At 44.4% G+C, this 20,523-nt stretch overlaps 2 protein-coding genes and 1 non-coding gene across 3 annotated transcripts; 1 reads left to right on the forward strand and 2 right to left on the reverse strand.

Annotated features, from left to right (window-relative positions):
• Window positions 1-107, forward strand: LOC125589403. Its single transcript, XR_007325596.1, has one exon. It is a non-coding gene; the product is annotated as a small nucleolar RNA R71 (small nucleolar RNA).
• Window positions 108-11,610: 11,503 nt separating this feature from the next.
• Window positions 11,611-12,642, reverse strand: LOC125588533. Its single transcript, XM_048759930.1, has one exon. It carries the CDS (start codon window positions 12,640-12,642, stop codon window positions 11,611-11,613), a length of 1,032 nt encoding a protein of 343 aa, XP_048615887.1.
• Window positions 12,643-15,684: 3,042 nt separating this feature from the next.
• LOC106404880 (peroxidase 11) lies at window positions 15,685-17,443 on the reverse strand. Its single transcript, XM_013845529.3, has 4 exons — window positions 16,930-17,443; window positions 16,613-16,804; window positions 16,340-16,505; window positions 15,685-16,265 (listed from the first exon to the last, which is right to left on the reverse strand). Exons 1-4 carry the CDS (start codon window positions 17,287-17,289, stop codon window positions 15,838-15,840), a joined length of 1,146 nt encoding a protein of 381 aa, XP_013700983.2. The 5' UTR covers window positions 17,290-17,443; the 3' UTR covers window positions 15,685-15,837.
• Between the last annotated feature and the right edge of the window lie 3,080 nt (window positions 17,444-20,523).

Consider the following 20,523-nt stretch of genomic DNA (forward strand, 5'->3'; position numbering starts at 1 on the left):
TAGCCATGGTGAGGGCAGTCCTGTGTGTACTCCTTGAAACGCTCCCAAGCCTCATGAAAGCTTTCTGAATCAAGCTGCTGAAAGCTTCCAATTCTGCTTCTCAGATATGTGGACCTTGACTTGGTGAAGAAATGCTGTAGAAAAGCAGCTCTTGTCTCTTCCCATGTAGTAAGAGATCCTGGAGGGATGGACTTTAACCATCTGATAGCTTTATCAGCTAAGGAAAACGGGAACAACCTGCATTTCAAAGCGCCTTGAGGAACTCCATTATGTCTGCTGGTGTCACAGACTCGCTCAAAATGCTCCAAGTGATACATCGGGTCCTCAGACGGGTTTCCATGAAACGGATTTTTCTCCACCAAATTAATGAGACCAGTCTTGATCTCAAAGTCTCTTCTCTCAATGGGAGGTGGGCGAATCCCAGAACGATCGGCATAGAATGCATCTGGTGTATCATAATGTGCAAGCGTCATCCTAGGCATGCCATAGTCTCCAGCCTGTTGTCTTGCAGCTACACCAGCCTGCTGATTATCACCAGCATTGTTGCCTTCTCGTTCATTTACAGGAATTGGATTTTGCGGGTTGTCCTGAAATTGGTCTTCTTGGTGTTCAGCCATTTCAACCTCTTCAGCGGACTCAAGTCTTTTCTTTTTCACTTGTCTCTCTAGGCGGCCGAGCTCTAACTCCAAAGGTATTAAATTCGATGATCCTTTGCTTCTAGTATGAAATCCGCTCATTCACCTGAAAACACAAACAGAAAGAGAAAGACAGAAACATTAGACAAAATAAAGAAAATGCTATAGTCTTAAACTGATCATTAACTCTAGGGTGACCAAATGGTCCCCGGCAACGGCGCCAAAAACTTGATGTCTCGAGTTTTAACCCGATTATCTAACTGCAAGTGCACAGTAAAGTACGCAGTAGTAATACGGGATCGAATCCACAGGGACCGATGATCACACGTAGAGTTGCAGACAAGTTAATAGCTACAGCGAAACAAGATATATTTTTGTTGGTTTTTATTTAATTTTCTCTAGTGTCACAAAGCATAAACAAGCATGTGAAAAGATGATTTAAACGATTTGAAAACTATTTTAAAACAAACGTTGGGCATTGGGAATTCTCAGGGATTTCTTTTTAATCAAGATACAATTAATGGCAGACACAGGGATATATTAAGAACCGTCTAGAACTCAAACACGATATTAGAATTAACCTACTTCCGTAGCGCTAATTCTCTATGTTATAGAAATCTCCACACTAACTTCCGCTGAGTTTCAATTTCTAAACAAGCATTAAGAACAGGTTCAATATGTTCACAAAGCGCAATAACATCAACTTCCGAGGGTTAAGGACACTTTGCTCATCTAAAGTATTTTCGGAAGTTCAAACAATCACTTTCGGTGCATCAAACAATCTGAAATCATGAACTAAGTGATCAATTCAGTTCAAGCAGTAAGAAATCCATTAGATGAAGAACCAAAACGTAATCCCTTAGTCTACACACGTTTTATGGATCAAAACATCAAGAAATCCCCTATGAGAACCCCTAAACCCAACTAGATGACTACTCACACATAACTAAGCAAGAACAAAACGATTTTGATGAAGAAAACATGATAAGATTGTATTAAAACAGAGTAAAGGTTCAGAAGATCTTCTCCAAATGGTTTTGAGATGAACTCCTTTACAAATCTTCACAAATCACACCAAAACAAGTACAAAACACTCAAATCTCTCTCTAGAACTTGTAAATCTCCTCTTTGGTCGCCCCTGGTCTTTTCTGAGTCTCCAAGGTCGAGTTCCTCTCTGAATTATTGAGGGGAGTGGGTAAAAAGGAGTGAAAAGCTCGTTTGTGCGTGTGGAGCCCGTAGCGCCTGAGATCGGTCGATCCACATGGACCGGATCGGTCGATCTAGTGCATGAAAGCGTGGGATCGGTCGATCCACGTTGTCCGGATCGGTCGATCTGTGGCTCTGTGCGATCAATACTTCTCGTTCGGTCCATCTTGCTTCTGAATAAATCCCGAATGCGTTCTTTTCTTTCAAGCTATCTAGTAACCTGCATATTACACTTAAGAACACCAAAACGCATCAAATAGACCAAAACATTAATTAAAACCGACCATTTAATTGCTCCAAAACGAGTTTAAAACCGTTAAAAATACGGAATATCAAAGACCAGCATCGTCCTTGGCCTCGTGGCTAGCTTAGTGAAGCAGAGGAAGACTTGGTTGAAGAAGAGATGGATTCCTTGCAAAGTTCGTGTCGAGAAAACAGTAATGGTGCCACCAGTGGATATGGAGGTTATGCTTGAAGAAGCCAAAGATAAAAAACTTCATAAAACCATTGATATCAATATTGTTAAAATGGTAGGCTTCCCTTTAGGTAAGTCAGACGATTTACTGAGGAAGACTATTCGGGATGCGATCCGTGAGGTCGGTCAGACTCAGTTCCCAGATTCTTATGTTGAGTCGTGGGTGAGATTGGTGAAAAGGCCAAAGTACTATTCCAGATTAATTTTGGAAAAAGACTGTCACAAGTGTGTCAAGGTGCTTGGCCCTGATATGGATATGTTTGACGCATGTTGTATATGTCAAGAAGGTTTCTTTCTTGGAGGCTACGCAACAATTACTTCTTGTTCTCATGTTTTCCACTCAAGCTGCATAACAGACTGGATTAATAAATCCACCAAGTGTCCACTCTGTCGTGTCCAGCTTGAAGTATATACTCTTATGATTTAAACCAAAGTCAAGGCTTTGATATCGAGTCTTTATGTCTTTAGTGCAATGGACTGGTGATATCGATCGAGTCTTTTATGTCTTTAGGCTTTGATATCAAAAAGGACACACATCATTCTTTTTTTTTTTTTTTTTGACAAAGCACACATTCTTTCCAGAAAGACTTTCGATACAATTTTTTATTATTATGCTATTTTGCGAGATTATCTTCAAAAAAATCACTACACAGCATATGGGTCTCCTATGCCCCTTTCAGTTGGTATCAGAACATCATAAGCTTCTTTAATGCATGAAAAGCTGAATTAATGCAAGAAACCGCCTTTTTTTTACTGAATGCAAGAAACCCTTTGAAACACAAGCTTCAATACATTTCGGATGGGAACCGTTTCCACAACTTTCACTATTAATTAAAGGGATTTCCACAAACCCTTTAAAAGTTTGTTTGTATGTAACATACCAAAAAAACACTACAAAAAAGAAGAGAAATCAAAGAAACTCTATCCCAAAAAAAAACATTTGAATAGTATATATCTTTTTCTTTTAGTTTTTTTTTTTTTTTTTTCTGTAAATTCTCTCTTTGTTCTTGTGTTCTTTCTTTTTCCCCGGAAATCTGATTAAGGCCGTGGCGTCTTCTATTTAGACCCAAAGCTTTACTATCCTACTCTTGTTTAAGTTTGGTCTTAACTTCCTTATCCCAATTGCATATTGCCTTTTACGTAGAAAAGGAAATAATGACATCAACAAATCCACGTCCTTTGTTTGCTGGACAGATTTGAGTGGGCAAGGATGATGAGAATTAATTAAGGCCTTAGCCCCACAGAAACAAATAAATGTATATTTGTTGTTACCTCTAGTAACCATATCGTTGACATAGACTAATACATGTAATTAAATTTTTACATATTGGACGTACCAGATTACATGGTAATAGGAGATCTTGAGAGGTAGATGTTTGTGCAGGATTCGGTTGATTAGAATGATGAATTTAGGAATGGGGTGACTAAAGACGCTTTTATTAGAATCAAACAAGAGGTTACAAGATTGACGGAAAATAAGGAGACAAGATCAAAGGTTTAAGCAACAAGATCAAAGAGATAATTAGGAAACCCTAGATGTAGCCGCTTCTGTATGCGTTGTCCAAAAGTCCCTTTTCGTTGTCTCCTCATCCCCTCTTATAGTGTCCTCGTCCGCGATGCCCTAACCGTGTCGTCCTTTGGGCCCTGTCATTAAAGGCCGAGTATGCGGGCCTTGGTACTGTTCTCTATAAGCCGAGCATATTTAGTCGGCTTAACTGATCGGCTAAAAGTACTCTGGGTCGAACCGACATCTTTAGCCGCTTAAGCCGACTAAGCTGGTCAAGCTTGCCGGGCTAGGGCATGTTATTCGATGGGCCTTGTGGAGGGATGTAATCCATCTCCTACAATAAGTCCCCCCAGTTCACTTGTGAGCGGCGTAGCGGTCTCAGTGAATTTGTGGATCAGGTTCGTTCGTATATCAGGTCCTAGCGTGTCTAGTCGCACGCCGTTTTATTGATGTTTCTAGTCGCTTAGAGTAGTACTTCTTCATGATCTGCTTTGCTCGCCGAGGTTTTTTGTCACGGAGGCACATTTTACTCGGTAGGCGAATTACCCCGATATAAGAGCTCGAGCTTATCTCATCGGTTTACGTTAGAAAACCGGTTTAGACCGAAATCGGGGATTAATTTCGGTCTGGCATCTAGATTAGAGATCAGTTTGAACGAGAATATGAACCGTCGCGAGTAAGCCTTTGGGTATTTAGGCGGCCTTTGAGGCCCATTTAGGTTTCTGTAGACCTAATGATTGCGCTTCGGAGGATGTGCCCTTGTTTTTGCTATAAATAGGCTCCTCCCTTTCGCTTTTGTCTTTCTTCTCTGCAAGTTCAGGTATTCCGCTTTCTCTCCCTTCTCTCTACTTTTACTTTCTCTCTCTAGGAACGTTTCTCCTTACACAGGCTCATCGGTATCGTCTGGCGGTTGTAGTCGTCCCCTAAATCCAGGATCATGCCTCTGAGAGGTCGTTTGTTGCGAGAAGAAAAAGGGAAGGGCGTCGCAGATTCTCCGAGTCCGACCAGAGATGCACGGGTAGCCGACAGTCCACCGGATGATTTCGACTTGATTCATCACGACGCTCTTCGGGATTTAGACAATATGACCCTATCTCAACGCCTTTTGGTTGCTGACGCTCATAAGATGATCCGTGTAGAATGCGCGGATCGCGTTGAAGTCGGGAGCAGTGACGTGAGCGGTAGCGGCTCTGAAGCGTCTAGCCAAGCCTCAAGATCTTTGAGACGAGCTAGTTGGGAGATTCCTTTCGACCAGATAGACTGCCGTCCCACGATCTATCATCCTGGCGGGATCTTCGAAGAACTCGGCCCACTCCCGTCCGAATTGCTTCGTGACCCGCGGACTCAGTCATGGGGGAATGTCTTCGATTCTTGCTCCTCTCACAAAACGGTGAGGGATTTATTAAGGCGAAGTGGAGGTGCCGACGTTACATACATCATTCCTTCCAAGGGACAGCGTCCTTGGTCGCCTCCGATTGGCTATCAGTGTGTCTACGAGTCCTATTTTGGAGACCATACGAAGCTCTGGTTTCCAATTCCCCGACTGATCACGTCGTACGCATTCCGTCGGGACATCGCCATCTGTCAGTTGCTTAACGGGTCGCGGCGCATCGCGGTTATGCTAATGGTGATGGCAGCGGAGATAGACGTTTCGATGAGTGTGAGAGTATTCGAAGAGTTAACTTTTACGAAGGTGGAGCCACATGGAATATTTTCAGTGAAGATGCGCTCGAGCTACAATGTCTTGGCTGGGCATCCGAACAAGACGAAGGACTGGCAGTGCTCATATTTTTACGTCAAGTCTGACGAGCATGCCTTCTCGGAGCCACCTGGGGACGACTACCGCGTTCTATGGAACAAAACGCTTGGTAGATAGTGTTTGTTGTCATCATGCCTTATTCGAGTATTCTAACAGCGTGTTTCTTGTTGTTGCAGTTTGTCACCCGAATACGATCGCATACCCGGAGAAATTCTTCGAGAGTGCTCAGGCGATCGCGGCTCACAGCCATCTCCGTTGGCCTGATCTTAGTCAAGAGTGGATAAGACGTCAAGAAGCTCGGATCGCTAGAGGTGAGTTCGTCGGTCTTTCTCCAAGAAGTTCTATCAACAATTTAGTCTCTCTTCTTTTTTTTTTTTTACAGTTGATTGGGAATCGAGACTTCCGGTTGTACTCGGGCCCCGTAAGTCGCGTCTGTCCCTTTTTACTCGGAAACAGCAGAAACTTCTAGACGAAGCTAGAAGGATGGAGGGAGTGCCGGATTTGAGTGCATTGTTGAAGGGGAAGCTGCAATTGCTTTCGAAGAAGTCAATTCCAAGGAAGGAGCTCCTGGTTTAGTCGACAAAGACGTTGGGGTGGAGACTCCTGCCTCGAGTCCTAAAAAGAAGAAGAAGAGCAAGAAATCCAGGAGGAAAACGTCAGAAGAGCTTCCTCTTGAAGAGATCGCTTCTCTCGACGAAACCTCCGAGGGTTTGGAAGCAAGGAAGGAAGAGAGAGGAAGGAAGAGACCTTACGAAGGGGCTACTTCCTCCATTGATCACGGCGAAGCGCCGGCAGTAGGACGAGAAGGCGCTACAAGGGGTTCCGTCGAGTTTGACCGTTCCGAAGCGGCATCTGAAGATCATCCCAGAAGGAAGAAGAAGAAGAAGAAGTCCATCGAGGAAGAGCTGCGTCCTTCTGATGTGGAGACGGGCCTCGTCGAAGTTGTCGCGGGAGGCGACGTTTCTCTTGAAACCCTTCCTGAGGAGAGAGAGGTCTCAGCGCGGGGCAGTGATCCTGTTACAAGTGAGAGATCTATTCCTGATCCGTCTGCGAGGAAAGGGTCTCGTTCAGAAGGTTCTACTGTGAGGAGGAAGAAGATCGAGTTCCCCGATCGCGTCGAGTTCTCCTACAACGAGACGACCCCCCTAATCCTTAATCCTCTTAAGTGCGCGGAGCTGATGCGCCAAATTTGTGGTGGTACGAAGGAGATGCCACAATTGGACGACCTTTACTTCAAGACTGAATACATAGACGCTGCTTCCTCGAGAGCTCGGGTAACTGCGCTACCCTTCATACTTTATCTCATTATTCTATTCGTCGGGTTCATTCGTCTCACGTGGTCTGTGTTGGTCGTTTCTGCAGAGTGACGGGAGTATGAACTTTCTCGTTGAGAAATACGATAGTACTCTGAAACAGACGATGATCCAGTTGGGATCTTCGGAGAAGCTTGCCCAGAAAAGGTTGAAGGTCATCGAGAGAGTAAGGGCGGAGCATAAGAAGGCCAACGTGAAGGCCGCAGAGGAGAAAGAGATTCTTCGGGTGAAGTTCGAAGAGCTGGAGGGCAAGCTTAAATCTTCCAGCGCGGCGAGGAAAGAGCTCGTCCGAGAAAAATGTCATTTGGAGCAAACGGCTGCGAACCTGGAGAAGGAGAAGACCGAGCTAGTCGAAGAGAGAGATGCCGCGGTAGACAAACTAATCAGAGAGAGGCAACGCTTGAGGGACTCCCGGGGTTTGGAGGTTACTCATGAGAGGGAAAGAGTCGAGCCGCTGTCTGATAACGACCTTACACTTTCTCCGCTGGTCCTTCCTTCTCGTTTCGTCGAAGACCAGTTCAGAACGTCGTTCGATCCCTATGGGTCGAACGTAAACTTGATCGGGCAAGAGACGGCTTCTCGGCTCGTTACTTCGCTCGAAGTTGTTGAGGAGCCATCAGAGGAGCCACTGGTTGACGTCACGTCTATCCCTGTCGAGCATGTCAAGTCCCCAGTGGGAAGCGGTTTTGACGAGCGCCCAGAGAATGAGAATCTGAAGGGGTTTCCTGGAAAGGGCGGCCTCGAGATGGGCGACACTCTGGTTCGAGAGGGAGAGACCGAGAACGTGGGCGTCGAGGATCCTGGGCTTGTCTCGGATTCTTCCTCCGAAGGACTAGAGGATAGAGAGGAGGATAACGATGGAATCGAGGAGGCGTCGCTGCCACGTCCCGCTGAGGAGGAGACGACCTACGAAGCTGGGGATACGGAAGTTCCTCCACTTCCTGTTGTAGACTCTCTTGCCCCTATTTCTACTCGGGCTGAAGACCCGACTGCTGCCGCTACCAAAGGTCCTGACGATCAAGATTTTGTGCCTTGATGTTTCACCTATGTTCTTTTCTCCTCGTCTTTTTTTGTTTGTGGTCTTGATAGACCCTGTTGTTGTACGATTAGACATGCTTTTATTTTATCGGCAAGTCGATGTTTTAAGCGGACTTTAAATTTGTGGGTTGTTGTGTTTCTCATCTGTACTTGCAAACTTTGTTAAAGTAAATGTCAGTATCTTTAGTGTCTCGCGATGTGTTCGCTTAGAAACAATAGATTCCTGACCTTTGGCTTTTGCAAATAGATAAGGAAACGAACCGCTAGGGGCTTTATTCAACTCTTGTCGTGTTACGATCGAGACGATGTCTAGGCGCATCGTTCTATATCGAAAACAAGGGACTGAATCTAAGAGTGGAAGGTTCTTTCGTCCGTTTCCTCAATGACAATCGAGTAATTGGGTAGCTAGTCCATTACGCATTTAGTCGAGGAAAGGTTAAAGATTCACTCCGTATAGTCGGTCAATGCTCCTTGGGCATAGGTGACTAGCGACTGTTGGGTCCTCATGATAAGTGTCTGATCAGGACATAGCGAGGAAATGGAACGATAGTGTCCGCGTATCTCTTGCTGGAGACACGGGAGCCGTTGGGTTTGATAACATGCATCTACTCAGTAGGAGTTGAGACAAAGAACAAGATTTTAACTTTAATTTTGTTACAGCTGGACCTGTTTAAGGCTGCCTACGTACCTCGGTTGAGGATCAAGCCATTCGTAGTTCATTTTCTCCGAGTAAAAGTGGCCGTGAGTGACGCATTTACTCGGTCGAGTGGAAGTGACCACGGGGGTGCATCTACTCGGTTTTTTTTTTTTGAATACACCTACGAGTAGAAACGTCTTAGGTGCATCGAGTTCCATGATCGGGGAACTTCTTCGCCACGTGAAGTTTGAAGTCGGTATACTCCAGGTTTGACGACTTTGATGATTTTGTAAGGTCCCTCCCACCTGGCGCCGAGTTTACCGGCGTTTAGCTCCTTAGTGTTTTCAAACACCTTTCGCATGACGAGGTCACCGAGTTCCAGAGGTCGGGCACGGACCCTTTTGTTGTAGTAACTCTCGATTTGGTGTTGATAGTTATGGATGCGCAGCAGAGCTTGATCTCGTCGTTCTTCTTTCTCATCCAGGGCGTCGAGTAGCATTTCCTTGTTGAGTTCGACGTATTGAGGCATCTTGGAGCGTCGGAGGCTTGAAATGTTGACTTCAGCGGGAGCCATGGCTTCTACGCCGTAGGCGAGGGAGAAAGGTGTCGATTTTGTCGATCCTCGCGGGGTTGTGCGATGGCTCCATAGGACTCCGTCGAGCTCGTCAGCCCAGTGACCCTTTTTCAGATCCAGACGCTTTTTAATGCCATCGATGATGAGTTTATTGGAGGATTCTGCCTGGCCATTACCTTGCGAGTAACGAGGAGTGGAGGGGCTTAGTCGAATGTTCCATTTGCCACAGAACTCCTTGAAGTTGCCTGACATGAACTGCGATCCGTTATCGGTAACGATCTCATAAGGTAAACCGTGGCGGCAAATAATATTTTTCCAGACGAAACTGCGGACTTCTTTGTCTATGACTTGAGCGTATGCTTCAGCTTTGATCCATTTGGTGAAGTAGTCGGTGAGGACGAGGATGAAGCGTCTTTGGCGGGAACAGGGAAGTGGTCCAATGATGTCCATTGCCCATCGCATGAACGGGTATGGAGCGGTGGTTGTTCGCAACATTTCGGTTGGACAGTGGATACTAGGTGCGTGCCGTTGGCACTTGTCACAGCTTCTCGCGTAAGACTCGCAATCTGCGTTCATTGTTGGCCAGAAGAAGCCTAAGCTCCTTACTTTGATTGCTAATGCACGTCCGCCTGAATGATTTCCGCCAGCGCCTTCGTGCGTCTCCGCCATAACCCTTGCTGTCTCGTCGCCATGAATGCATTTTAGGAGCACTTTACTCGCGGTCCAGCGGTGTAGTTCATCGTCAAGAACGACGTAATGGGCGCTGCGTGTTTTTAGTCGGCGAGCTGCCCATTTGTCGTTTGGGAGTTCTCCCTTCGAGAGGTAGTCGATAAACGCAATTCTCCAATTAGGACCAAATCCGTCGTCATCTGGGGTAGTGGGTTCGATGACTGGGGCAACGACGAGTGTTTGATCGGTTAATATGTCGATGCTTGGTTTCTCGATACGATGTATTGGGATAGTGCGTTTAACTTGATCATGAAGTTTGCTGCCAAGGGCCGCGAGGGCGTCGGTGCAGATGTTTTCGCCTCTTGGAACTTTGATGAGTTCGAAAAACTCGAACTCTGCTGCCAGGCTTTGCACTATTTTGAGAAAGGCGTCCATTCGGTCGTTGCGGGAATCGTAGTCGCCGCTGAACTGACTGGCAACTAATTGAGAGTCGCAATAGGCGCTTAGTCGTTTAGCTTTTACGGCTTTTGGTAAGCGGAGTCCGGCGATCAGAGATTCGTATTCTGCTTCGTTGTTTGACGAGGGAAAGCCAAAGCTGAAAGACTGTCTGATTAGCTCTCCGGTCGGGGACTGTAGTTGGACTCCGGCCCCTGCTCCCTTGTTGGTCGATGACCCATCGACGTGCAGCGTCCAGTTTGAGCTTGGGAGTATAAGATCTTGTTCCAATTCTGGGGCCAACTCGACCAGGAAGTCCGCAAGGACTTGGGACTTCGCCGCTGTGCGGTTCTTGTAGGTAATATCGAGCTCTCCGAGTTCGATGGCCCACTTCGTGAGTCTGCCAGATCTGTTGGTGTTTTGGAGTATCGTTCGGAGAGGTTGATCAGTCAGTACCTCCACTGAATGTGACTTGAAATACGGTCGAAGCTTTCTTGCTGCCTCGACAACTGTTAAAGCCATCTTTTCCAGAGTCGGGTATCGCGTCTCTGGTCCAGTCATGCGTCTGCTTGTGTAGAAGATGGGCTTTTGTTCGCCGCGGTCTTCCTTTATCAGAACGCTGCTGACTGCAGCTTGTGACACCGCGACATAGAGAGATAGAACATCACCGACGTCCGGCTTAGCGAGTACTGGAGGTGTTGTCAAGTATTGCTTGAGTTGAATAAATGCATCCTCGCACTTCTCATCCCAAATGAACTTCTTGTTTCCCCGCAAGAGATCGTAAAAGGGGAGGCACTTGTCGGTGGATCAGCAGATGAAAAGATTTAGAGCAGCTATCCGGCCCGTGAGTCGTTGTACTTCTCTACTGTTCTTCGGACTTGGGAGGTTCAGGACCGCGGATATTTGCTTCGGGTTCGCCTCTATTCCTCGCTGCGTGACTATGTAGCCGAGGAACTCGCCTGAAGAGACTCCGAATGTGCACTTTGCTGGGTTCAGCTTCATGCCGTATTTATTGAGAGTTTCGAAGCATTCTTGAAGATGACGGAGGTGATCAGTGGAATGGAGCGACTTAACCAACATGTTGTCGATGTACACTTCCATGGTGATGCCCAGCTTATCTGCGAACATCTTGTTCACAAGTCGTTGGTAGGTTGCTCCGGCGTTCTTCAAACCGAACGGCATGACCTTGTAGCAGTAGGTTCATCTATCTGTGATGAAGGCTGTCTTCTCGCGATCATCCGGGTGCATCATTATTTGATTGTATCCAGAGAAAGCGTCCATGAAGGTCAGCATCTCGTTTCCGGCCGTAGACTCGACTAAACGGTCAATGTTGGGAAGAGGGTAGCTATCCTTTGGGCAGGCTTAATTCAGATCGGTGAAGTCGACGCAGACGCGCCACTTGCCATTTTTCTTTTTGACGACTACCGGATTTGCCAACCATTCCGGGTAGCGGACCTCAGCGATCGAACCTGCACCGAGTAGCTTGTCAACTTCTTCGTTTACGGCCTTCGACCTGTCAGGGCCGAGCTTACGTCGCTTCTGGCGGATAAGTTTGAATGTTGGGTCGACGTTTAGCTCGTGAGTCGTTATAGTCGGGTCAATGCCTTTCATGTCTGCCATAGACCAAGCGAATGTAGACACGTTCTTCCTGAGGAAGTTCAGAATTGACTGCTGCATTTCCTTAGAAAGGTATGCACCAACCCTTACGGTTCGACTTTGATCGGCGTCGTCAATAGGTAACTCGAGAGCCTCGCTTTCCTGGGAACAGACTTTTGAGGTTGGGTGAGATACAAAATTAACGGGTAGAGATGACCGTTGGAGTTTGACTATGGCGACTAGGAGATCCCTAGCGGCCTTTTGATCCCCTCGCAGCGTTTTTATCCTTTCGTCCGTGCCAGGGAACTTGACGCACTGGTGGTAGGTGGAAGGAACGGCTTGCATTGAGTGTAGCCAAGGGGTGCCGAGTATAGCGTGATACGGAGCTTTTGTGCTTACAACGGCAAACTTAATCGTTCGAGTAACGCCACACGCGCGTACCGGGAGGCGGATCGTTCCCAAGATAGTTTCGGAGGATCCATTGAATCCGGTTAACGTCCTGGAAGACGCTTTTATGTCGTCAAGATCAACTCCCATCTTCTGCAGAGTTCCTCGGAAGATGAGTTCGACGGAACTTTCGGTGTCAATGAGGATCTTGGTGACATCATACTCTCCAATTCCAAGGACGACGAGAAGAGGATCATTATGGGGAGCGTGAACTCCTTCAGCGTCGTCCGGTGAGAAGGTTATCGGAGTGTGACTTGTCGGTTTAGTCGGCCACTTCTGGGAAGTCGCGACTTGTCGATGATAGTCTTTTACAGAACGGACAGTGTCTCCGCTAGGAGGGGAGCCTCCCATGATGACATTCAACGACTGTCCCTTTTGTACTCGCTTAGAGTCTAGCAAGGTTGAGAGGTCAGTGGATATGTTGGTGTCATGCGCTGGAGGTTGAAAATGACCTTTAGCTCGCTCCAACTGTCGTCGTAAGTCTGTTGGTTTTTAACGGTTGAGCTGTATGCGAAAGTCGCAGGCGCCAGCGTTGAGTTTATCTCGGAGGTCGGTAATTGGCCGTTTGTTGTTGTTAGCGTCGCTTGTCGAGATACGACGAGACTTCCGTGTGTCCAGCATCGTCCGGAGATCTTTGTGCTTGAGACTGCTATCATTTTTTGGACTCGAACTTCCGCTTCAGGACGTCTCTCAGATCTCCGAGTATAGGCGCATCGTCGTTATCGTCATCGGACGACAAAGATTGCGGAGAGAGTATAACCTCGATGCGTCTGCGGTTAGCAAGATGCTCTTCGTCGGCTGAGGAGTCTCCCTCACCGTTATCCTTCGGGGTTTCCTCCTCGTCGTCTCGTCGTTGAGCGTCTTTTTGTCGACCTTTGCCGGTGGCTTTGCACTCGGCTCTTCTTTCCTTGTTCTTGCTCCAGCTCTTGCCATTCTTTGGTTTAGCTTTCAAGGGTTCGAACTTAAATTAACCGCTCGCAAGGGACAAGAGATAATGAGCGTAGAGTGATTTTCATTCTGTGGTATCATGTCCCTTGACGTCGTGATATTTGCAACGCTTGGTGAGATCGACGGTCCTGGAAGGCCCCGCTGCTGACCCGGCTCCGGCTGTAGGTTGGGTGGTGCAAACAGTATCGACTGGTTTGTCGGGCGAATCGAGCTCCCTTACCCACTTGTTCCATCCCTCTCTGCGGACTACGAGAGTTGAAACCGGCACGTTGTTCTCGTTGATGACATACATGTATCCGTCTTTGCGGCCGTTTTTGTCGGTTGGAGCATGCTGGCGCGGTTCTTGTCGCGTGTTGGCGTTTTTAGCCGCTGGAGCTTTGGGTGCGTTCATCTTGCTGAGAATGGCGTTAGTATCTTCTTCCATTCGGATGAAATTGTCAGATCGCGCGATAGCATCCTGGAGCGACGTAGTTGGGTTTTGGTATAGATCCTCCCGGAATTTAGAACGAACCCACAACGTGTTCCGCAGGGCGTCAATTGCCGATACCGTCTGGAATTTCAATCCTTGAGACTACGGCTTTGAACTTCTCCATGTAGTCGCGAAGGCTCTGGTCTTTGGTTTGGTTGAGGTTCCACAAGCTAGAGGCAGTAGCGCTGCGCTTGGTGAACATAATGTAAGTCTTGAGAAAAGCTGCTGACAAGTCGCGGAAGCTTCCGATGGAGTTTTCTTCTAACTGGGAAAACCAGGTTAGGGCTTGCTCGTGGAGAGTTTCGACGAACAGTTGGCAGTAGCTTGCGTCTCTTTCTTCGTCTGGGAGTCGAGCCCGTGCCATCGCAATGTTAAAAGCTGTCATGTGTTCCACTGGGTCTCCGCCGGGTTTGTACTCGGGTAGGCGCAGTTTTTCTATTCTTCCGAGTTGGACGCTGGTCAGAGCACTAGTAAACGGAGTGCGTGAGGTTGCGGCGAGGACGCTCTCGATTTGCGGGGCCGCGCTGGTTACTTGATGGATCTTCTCGCTCATTTGTTGGAAGCTGAGTTTGAGCTCGGCGAGCTCGCGTATGGTTGTGAGATCAGAACCTACCGGGGGGTGGTCGGCGAAAAGGGTTTCGTTAGGCTCGGAGTCGTCTGAGATATGTTCGTCTCCGGTCGCCGTCGGGTTGGTGTTAAAGAGGCGACAGCGTATCTGCTGGGGACAGCTTGTTTGGCCGTCGGGAGCTGTGAGGGCCGCGACCAGAGCAGCTAACTGGTCGTTGGTCGTCTTTTGGACTTCGTCTTGATGAGCAAGTCGAGCCATGATAGAGCTCATGAAATATGTGGTGATGGGCGGCGCGGCTTCGGGCATTGGGGTTGGTTCGCCGCCCGGAGCGCCGAGGGTGGCGTCGTTTTGAACCATGTAGATCTAGAACGTTACTTTAGTCGGCCCCACGGTGGGCGCCAATTGTTTGTGCAGGATTCGGTTGATTAGAATGATGAATTTAGGAATGGGGTGACTAAAGACGCTTTTATTAGAATCAAACAAGAGGTTACAAGATTGACGGGAAATAAGGAGACAAGATCAAAGGTTTAAACAACAGAATCAAAGAGATAATTAGGAAACTCTAGATCTAGCCGCTTCTGTATGTGTTGTCCAAAAGTCCCTTTTCGTTGTCTCCTCATCCCCTCTTATAGTGTCCTCGTCCGCGATGCCCTAACCGTGTCGTCCTTTGGGCCCTGTCGTTAAAGGCCGAGTATGCGGGCCTTGGTACTGTTCTCTATAAGCCGAACATATTTAGTCGGCTTAACTGATCGGCTAAAAGTACTCTGGGGTCGAGTAGACATCTTTAGCCGCTTAAGCCGACTAAGCTGGTTAAGCTTGCCGGGCTAGGAACTGTTATTCGATAGGTCTTGTGGAGGGATGTAATCCATCTCCTACAGTAGAGGAAGTAAGTTCATCAGACCACGAAGACATTTGATTTCAGTCGAAGTACCAATGTTCGATTAGCTTCAGCTAAAGAATAGGACACCACCTGTTTAATTATTTTCCAATTGACAGGAATAACTACCAAGTGCCACTAAGAAAACATCGTGTTAGCGGACAAGATGTTCAGTCATAATCAGAAAAGGCTAGTCCCGAAGTTTGGTGTTAGCATGAAATGTAATACCTCTCGACCTGGAGTTCATGTTAGATAACAGACAACTAGGATCGTATCATCTCAATATAATTGGCGACAAATGTGAATCGGAAGCATCTCCAATCTCATTCAATATTTTACTTCAAAATAGAGTGATAAATAAATTTTTATTTTTTGTTCATTACTTTATTTCTTACTCCATTTTTGGACTAAAATATAGAGTGGAGTTATAAACATCATATCAAAGTTATGATCGAGTTCTCTCAAAAATTATGATCGAGTTCTCTCAAAAATTATGATCGAGTAATTGTGAAATAAATGAGTTGGCCGATAGAATAACGATAACATAAATTTATATTGAAGGGAAAATGTATAATTAAGGAGATAAAAAGATGGATTTCCTTTTAAAATAAATAATGATAGGAAAATAGTTTTTTTTTTTTTCTGTAACTGGACTTAAGAAAATAGTTTTGCTAATGGATGTTTTCATGTATTAACGAATCTGCAGTTTCTTCGAACTTCTCCATCGACCAAGCTCTTAGAGTTCAAAATGTTCCCCATCTTCACCATCGACTTAGAGAATTGCTCGAAGAAAGCAACCGGATCCTCCGCGTACTTGCTCACTATACGCCGCGTCTGTATACCGAACATGCTCGAGTACATCTCGTGGTCCGAGTTCAATAACCCTTCTCCTCTCAGCAACGTGTGGTAGATAGAGTTGTCGAAGAGATTCGGCGTCACGTTGTCCATCGCCGTCACGTTGCTGTCACCTTCTCCGCTGCTCTCCGGACACAACTCTCGGAGGCTCGTCAGGTACGTCTCCGACACAGGATTCAGCGCAGACGTCACCCGAAAATCACCGTAGATCCGTGAACGGAAGTTCCGGCATTGTGCTTTCCCGATCGTGTGAGCTCCTACGTACATGAAGTGATCCGGTTTGATGTTAAAATCAATTCCGGTTTAGTTTGGTTTAGCGGATTGATCTTACCAACAAGAGCGACCATGTCTTCAACAGAGAGACCCTGATAGTAGAATTTAGAGATGATGCTGACTAAACCCTCTTCAGGAGTTGGAAGGTTCGTTGTTGCAAGCTCGTAGCTTGCTGTCTTTGAATCTTTTCTTCCCACAGGAACGTCCCAGTAAGGCCCACCAACCTTTTATCATATCATATTAACATGTTATTTCAGTTTCATAATTCATACGATACTATATAATATACATGATTGTTTGTGATAATCCCCCATGAGGGACTAATATATACCAGGATTGTAGCATCTCTAGCAGAAATCGTGAGAAGATCAGCGCAGGAAACGACTCCAGGACATTCAGATTCGATTATGTTCTTGATTCTGTCTACAATTTCGTATCCTTTCAATGAGTTTATGTTGGGAGAAGCTTTCTTCTCTCCCTGCAGTGTCTCTGTTTCATCCAGTAACACCGATGCATCGCATCCCTGCAATACAATTTAACCCTTGAGTAACTATGCGTACCACAAAGCAACTCCTTTTAGTTAAATTTCAGCTAAAAAGAGGTGGGATGATTTCTTGCATGTCAAGTAAGGTGTGTAAATGTACTTACTTGGACAAAACAGTCATGGAAGTGTAGACGAATAACTATGGCTGCATTTCTAGGATCTTCCTTCACTATGCATTCCATTTCTTTCTTGATGACGTCAAATGCGGTGGGGCAAGTAGACTTGTAATTGTCGAGGGTTAAAGGAAGATCCTTTCCCGATACGTCAAAGGAAAAGCATGGGATAAATATTGCATGAACGAGAAAGATCACAAGGAGGAGTTTCATTGTTTCTTCTCTTGAAACCCTTTTTGATCCAATTTTTTTGTTTGGAAATGTAAATTTATTTGTGGGACTGGGAGGTAAGGAGTTGGAGAAATTGGGTGGGACTTCAAATAGATATATAAGGATGAGAGAAGTAGACATTGTAAGGTTTTAGATTTCTTGTGTCAAAAGGGTCTTGACAAGGTTGGTAAAATGAGATGCAACTAATTCTGTGAGATGGTTGTTGGGGTTTCCTATGACCTAAAGATAAATTAGATGAAAGTTAATTTGAACAATAGTACAGATGGTTACCACACCAAAATCATATATTACCATAAAATGTACTATTTTCACGTTTATATATTCTGATTTTTTTTTTTTTTCACAAGTATTTCTTTTGTGTGTGTTTGCATTAGCTGCAAGTCTGAACCATGTGATACTTGAAACACATCTAGAAGCCTCGTTGTTTTTGTAGTTTGCTCAACTGTTTTTATTGATTTGGTCATCAAAATGACCTTTTCTATGGCCACACAAAAATTAAATTAAAATATAGAATTTCATAACTCAGTTTTCATATTTTCAAAATATGATTTGAACGCTGGCTGTGACGCGACAGCGACACTAATGCAAACCCTGCTCCAAATTATGTAATATTTCAACCTATTTAGCTATAAAACAGAGGTGAATTTGGAAGTAAAACAGCCCCAATTTGCATAAATTTCTTGAGTAAGAGCTATGTATGTCACCAAAAGGTTACGTGAATAATTTTCAGGTCGATTTTTGAATTTCTCTTAACCTCAACAATAGTTTTATATATATTGTTTTGTAATTATACTGCTAACTGTTCTTATGTTGCCTTTGTATCCTTTACCTCAAATGACGAAAAATAAAAAGTAGGAGGGAAACTATGATCGCTGACGTCATATTGAATTATACGATTTGACTAAAAGACACTAAAAATGTAAAATAATAACAAAGTAGTCCAACAATCGATGATAAAACTTAAATTTATCTAAATCGTCGTCACCTTGTTATCAACTTATTATTTTAAAAATATTTTCAGCCTTCAAAACGGTTAAAAACAAGGTTACATAGGGCAGGGATGCATTAGTTGGAAGAAACTTATGTTCCTAGGTTTTGGCAGTGCCGGTTCTGAACCCACTCCTACGTAGGGCTGGGTTGCGGGTCAAACCCGTCCCGCTGACCCGCCAACCCGCAGGTTACAAAGTTTTTTTTGTCAAAAAATCAAATCCGCACAACCCGCGAACAAATAAATTTGTACCCGCACCGCTCCGCTTAATTTTGCGGATAACCCGCGGGTTATATTTTTATTTTAAAAAATATTTATTTAATTTATTTTTTTGTAAAATATAATATAAATAATATATTTATAATTAAAATTTTAAATATTTTAAAATATTTTGATTATTATTTTTTAAAATTCCCATATTTTCTTTACAAAATATACATTTTTACAAAAAAAAAAATATTTTTTTTTAAAATGTAAAAAAAAAAATTGCGGGTTGGCGGGTACTCGCGTTTCAAAATCCACCAACCCGCACCCGCCCTGCATAAAATGCTCATAACCCGCACCCGCACCCGCAAATCGATTTTTCTAAATTGTTCGACGCGGGGCGGATCAAATGGGCCGGGCCCCACGGATAAAAACTCATATTCCCAGGCCTACTCCTACGGAACATACGCATGGGGCCCATACTTTTAAAAACTTCTTGCTGCCCATTTTTCACTGTTGCTAACGTGTTAATGTCAACATGCGAAGTGTACAAACTTATGGGGCAATTTCAAAAAAGATCAAAAGTTGGCTCTTAACGATTTTATCTAATATGAAAACTAATAACAAGATAAAAATAAGTGATTAAACTTCAATAAACAAGAGAAAAGACAAATGAAACTAAACAACTTAGAGATTTTGTTTCTAACTCTTTTGTTGTTTGGTTTTCATGTTTGCTTGATTGACATATATGATCAAATATTGATATAAAAATATTTTAAATGGTTTCGTATATCTATAAAATTTGAATTTGCATAAGAGAAAAAGGTTATTTTCTAAATTTTATTAGCTTTAAGGATTTTATAATTTTTACTACTGCAATTTAAAATTTTAAGAGTTTTGATTTATATATTATTTAGGGCCTCGATTTTTAGTTTCGTTTGGACCTCTAATATTTCAGGACCGGTACTGGGTTTTGGTAAAGAGGTAGGGGCTTTTGATGACGTCTTCATCATGACCTCTTAGATATCTGTATCTGACTTATACCAATGCAGTTTAAATCGACGATACAAATTTTAACATCCGAACGATTAGATCATCCCATGATATTGAACTAGAGACGACCCCAACGATTATTATTTTGAAGGATTGGGGCCAACTTTTTGTTTAGAATGTGAATTCCTATGTGTTCCAAAAAAAAAGGTGTGAATTCCTGATAAGGGTACAAACTTAAACCATGCCAACAGAACTCTCTTATTGTTTCCTCCATTCTGTTTTTTTTTTGGAGTTACAAAGCTATATTTTTCTTCATATCCCCTATATATTAATCTTAGAGTATTACGACATATTTTCGTAGCCACGTGTCATCACGAGAATGATTCTTAGAATTGTTAGAAAAATAAGTTGGTCCATATAAATATATATTATGCTTTTTGATGTAGCATAACACCGACATACGACGGTCTCTATTGACGTTAAAGCCCTATAATGTGTTTTCCTTTTTAGTTTGGGTTTTTACTTATATTTTCCTATTTTGTTTTGAGATTAGGATCTTCTTCTCCTATATAAGAAGATCACGTTAGTTTAATTAAGGCACCCTACTTTGAATATTGAATAAAGATTTATAGTTTTCTAAGAGCTTCTAGCAAACATTGCGAAGAGTATTCGTGACCTATCATCTTTGTCTTTGAATTAACTTCAAGAACACGTTACCGGAGTAAGGATCAAATCCTTGATCTTTAATTCATAGCTTCCGCACTCTATCAGTTGGTATCAGAATCATCACGTTTCTGGAGTTCATCTCTCGTTTTCAATGACAAAGAAAACCACAGACAGAACCTCACAAGAGATGAATGATTTACGAGCACTAATTATCGAGATCCAAACGGCTCTCGCCACCACCATCCAGACGTCGATGCAGAACTCAATTCAACAATTGGGCGAATCGTTGGCGACTCGTTTGGATACCATGACCACGACATTAATAACTCAACTGGAACCTCGTAACCAGCAAGCCGTTAATGTCCAACAACTGATACCTCCACACACCATCAATTACCTCTACAACAACTTCCACAAGATCTACCACCTAACCGCCAACACAATCAAAGGAATCAACGTCAAAACATGATCGGGGATGCACGAGTCCAAGACATGCAGCCTGA

This window comes from Brassica napus, chromosome C6 (genome assembly GCF_020379485.1).
Source record: "Brassica napus cultivar Da-Ae chromosome C6, Da-Ae, whole genome shotgun sequence".
Lineage (NCBI taxonomy): Eukaryota > Viridiplantae > Streptophyta > Magnoliopsida > Brassicales > Brassicaceae > Brassica > Brassica napus.